A 3226-nucleotide genomic window follows, 5' to 3' on the forward strand; every position below is an offset into this window, starting at 1 on the left:
AAAGGCAAGAAAAACACGCGTACATTTCCCCTGGCAAACTGAACGTACTCTGACAGACAGCGCACAAACAGGCCTCTCCAGCTAAACACACACAATCAGGACTCCATGGCTTGCTCTTTAATGGTCACCGCTAAATAAAACAAAGCAAGCCAAAAAGAAACAAGAAATAAACAAACAAAACAAAGGGAAAAGAAAAGGAGACAGGTCGATACATAATGCGAGTTGACGTTTTCTTACTCCGCCTGACGACGTTCAGGGAGGTAACATCAACCACACGAGCAAAACAAAAAGTCAAATGCAAACAAGACAAGTAACAAAGAGAAGTAGAAAATTTATTGCAGTATTTGTTCCGCCAGAGATGCTGGGGATCCCTTTCCTCTTATTAGTGGGGTGACCTAATACATCAAAATCTACATTTACAAAAAAAAACCCTCCTGTATGTAGGCCACAGATACTGCATGCTTCCTTTAAAACAGAATAAATTATATCCAGGAGACTCTGCCATTGTACAGCATGGACAAACAAAAGTAAACAAAAATAAAAATCGCTTCCCAGGAAAATGAGCTAAGCTAAAGAAAGTCATCCGGTGCTAGGTTAAACTCCAAGAACACTTTATTAAGAACATCAACAGACTAATTTCCAACATTCACTTTTAAGTTTTATTTTTTTTTTTAAACAGAATTTTTTTTCTTTTTTCTTTTTTTTCTCCGAGATATAAACATTTGAGTTTTTTTTGTGTTAAACTATGATACAGTGGGAGTAGAAATCAAAACGACCAGGGTCTGCTGCACAACAGCGAAGGAACTCCCACGCAATGTTTACCAAACATTTCCTTCTGGATTCTGTGTTCTCGTCTACGTGACTTTTTCTTTTGTTTCAGAGTTGCTTAAATGTGTCCTGGATCTGTACGTCTGACCGATATTCACAACTCGTTCTCTCTCGCGATGCCAGAATGCTGCGTTTTAGGGTTCTTGTAGTGTCTCATTTTCTTGCCTCTTGCCTGTGTTGGTTTTTTTTAAAAAAAGGTTGGATCCCAGTGAAGTTTGGCTGTGGAGGGGTGGGGGTGGAGGGGGGTTTGAATGGTAGAAACTGCAGAGTTCATTAGCTGGAAGTCCCGTCCTTGGCTGCGTACAGCGATCGTAAAGTCTGCACCACTTTGTTGGTCAGCTTGTGGCCACTGGTCAAGGCGATTTTCTTGTAAATGATGTCCGACTCCTTGATAGTGTCCACCCAAGGCACCAGTTTGCGTCCGTCGCGCTTCTTGGCCTCTGCCCAGGTCCCGGAGTAGGAGCCGGCCATCCAGTGCACGCTGTAGCCGGTGTTGGTCTTCTGGATGACGCGTGCGATCTGCGGCCGGTCCTTGTACTTAGGGCAGCAGATGGCGATGACGTCCATGGCCTCCACCGTCTCGTTCATGTGGCCTGACGCCTCGGCTGAGTCTCCTCCCCTCCGGGACCGCCGCGACTGAGGAGAGGGGGGGGGAGAGCGTTACCGCCATGATACCGCCAAGATACCGCCAAGCGCACTCGACTAGCCCCACCGTGCACTCGACTAGCCCCACCGTGCACTCGACTAGCCCCACCGTGCACTCGACTAGCCCCACCGTGCACTCGACTAGCCCCACCGTGCACTCGACTAGCCCCACCGTGCACTCGACTAGTCCCACCGTGCACTCGACTAGCCCCAAAGCGCACTTAACTAGACCCAACAGGCACTTAACTAGACCCAACAGGCACTTAACTAGACCCAACAGGCACTTAACTAGCCCGCAAGCGCACTTAACTAGCCCCAACGGGCACTTAACTAGCCTAGTGGTCAGTTGTCAAGTTGTCAAATTTCCATCCAGCATTTCTAATTAGATACTGCGCGTAAAAAATCTTGAATGGAAACATGATTTGGGTTTCACTGTTGCATGCATATTAAAGGTACAATAGATCATTTCGGACTCCTAACAGTCAAGAGAGGAATTGCAACAACAGACAACTTCAAACTTCCCACAGCATATAACATGTAATATAAATCCTTATTATACAGTTCAGTGTTCTCGTGCACTGTTTTGGAAAGTTGACACTGACAAACGCAACAGAGCCTGCCCTCTTTTCGTAGTGTTCTAGTAAGAAAATTCCTAGTAAGAAAAGTTTCGCCGAACAGGTGACTTTGTGAGATCTTGAATTCGGTGTGCTCACAACACTATTTATAGTTTTCACTTTAGCTAACCAACTGTATTGTGAGCAAGCAAGTTATCTAGTTGGAAAACTATACCAGTTCAATATAGGAAGCAAATTAGCCATTACTAACTAGCTTCCCCAATATACAAATATCGACCTGAAGCACAAGACTTGTGCAATCACTACTATGTTCGTATTGCCTATATTTTATCGTAAGTGGATATTTGTAAATTCTTAAAGCTAACTATAGCTCATTTGCTTGTTGCTATCGATAACAAACTGGTTTTGTTTTAAAATGAGATATGTAGTCTTTGCTTGGATAATACGCAATAGTATACAGAGTTTTAATGATTGCTTGTCTGGAGTGCAATTTTGGCAGCACACGAACGAACACGATCAGAATAAGCCCCCAGAATGCCATTGGCTGTGGCAGTTGGAACCAGGGGGTGAGTCAGTGAGCCTTTTTCAGTGATAGGAAGGGATTTACAATGGTCTTGTAACAATGTTTTAACACAAACATCTTACCTATCGTACCTTTAACTTTTGGAGATAAAATCAAGCGCCCTTCCACATTACTTAACTGTCTTCAACCACTTTTCATTGCGTTATGCAAGCCTATACGGTAGCTTTAGAACAAGCTAATATAATGTATATATAATGTATATGCACCACGGAGCGAGAAGTCAAACATAGAATGCATGCAAATTATTAGGCTAGAAGCAATTTTTGTTTACGAAGCAATACATATCTCTTCTTAATAAGGTGTGTATTAGTACACTATCATTAGGCTTACACTAGTGAAATTACACGTCAACTATAATTTCATGATCATGATAGCCCTACACACAAACCCCAGAACAAAAACTGTTCAATCTCCAAACTCACATTCTCAGAAAAAAGCAAGCAATGCTACCATGACGGAACTTTTAACAGCTTTGGGTATAAACAGTGGCGTTTAGGCACAATGAATTCTGCATACTGTAATGTCAGTGTCACGCTCCAACCTGCCTCCTTCCATAAAGTTACTCACACCAAACTCCACAAGGTTTGCCGTGAAC

At 43.2% G+C, this 3226-nt stretch overlaps 1 protein-coding gene across 1 annotated transcript in view; it reads right to left on the bottom strand.

The window, feature by feature from the left end:
* Positions 1-311: 311 nt before the first annotated feature.
* Positions 312-3226, bottom strand: part of nipbla (NIPBL cohesin loading factor a) — an 83853-nt gene continuing 80938 nt past the window's right edge. Inside the window, exon 47 of the mRNA XM_061259663.1 lies at positions 312-1464. Within this exon, the coding sequence (XP_061115647.1) occupies positions 1102-1464 (363 nt within the window). The 3' untranslated portion in view covers positions 312-1101. The remainder of the gene's footprint in view (positions 1465-3226) is intronic.

Source organism: Conger conger, chromosome 11, assembly GCF_963514075.1.
Source record: "Conger conger chromosome 11, fConCon1.1, whole genome shotgun sequence".
NCBI lineage: Eukaryota > Metazoa > Chordata > Actinopteri > Anguilliformes > Congridae > Conger > Conger conger.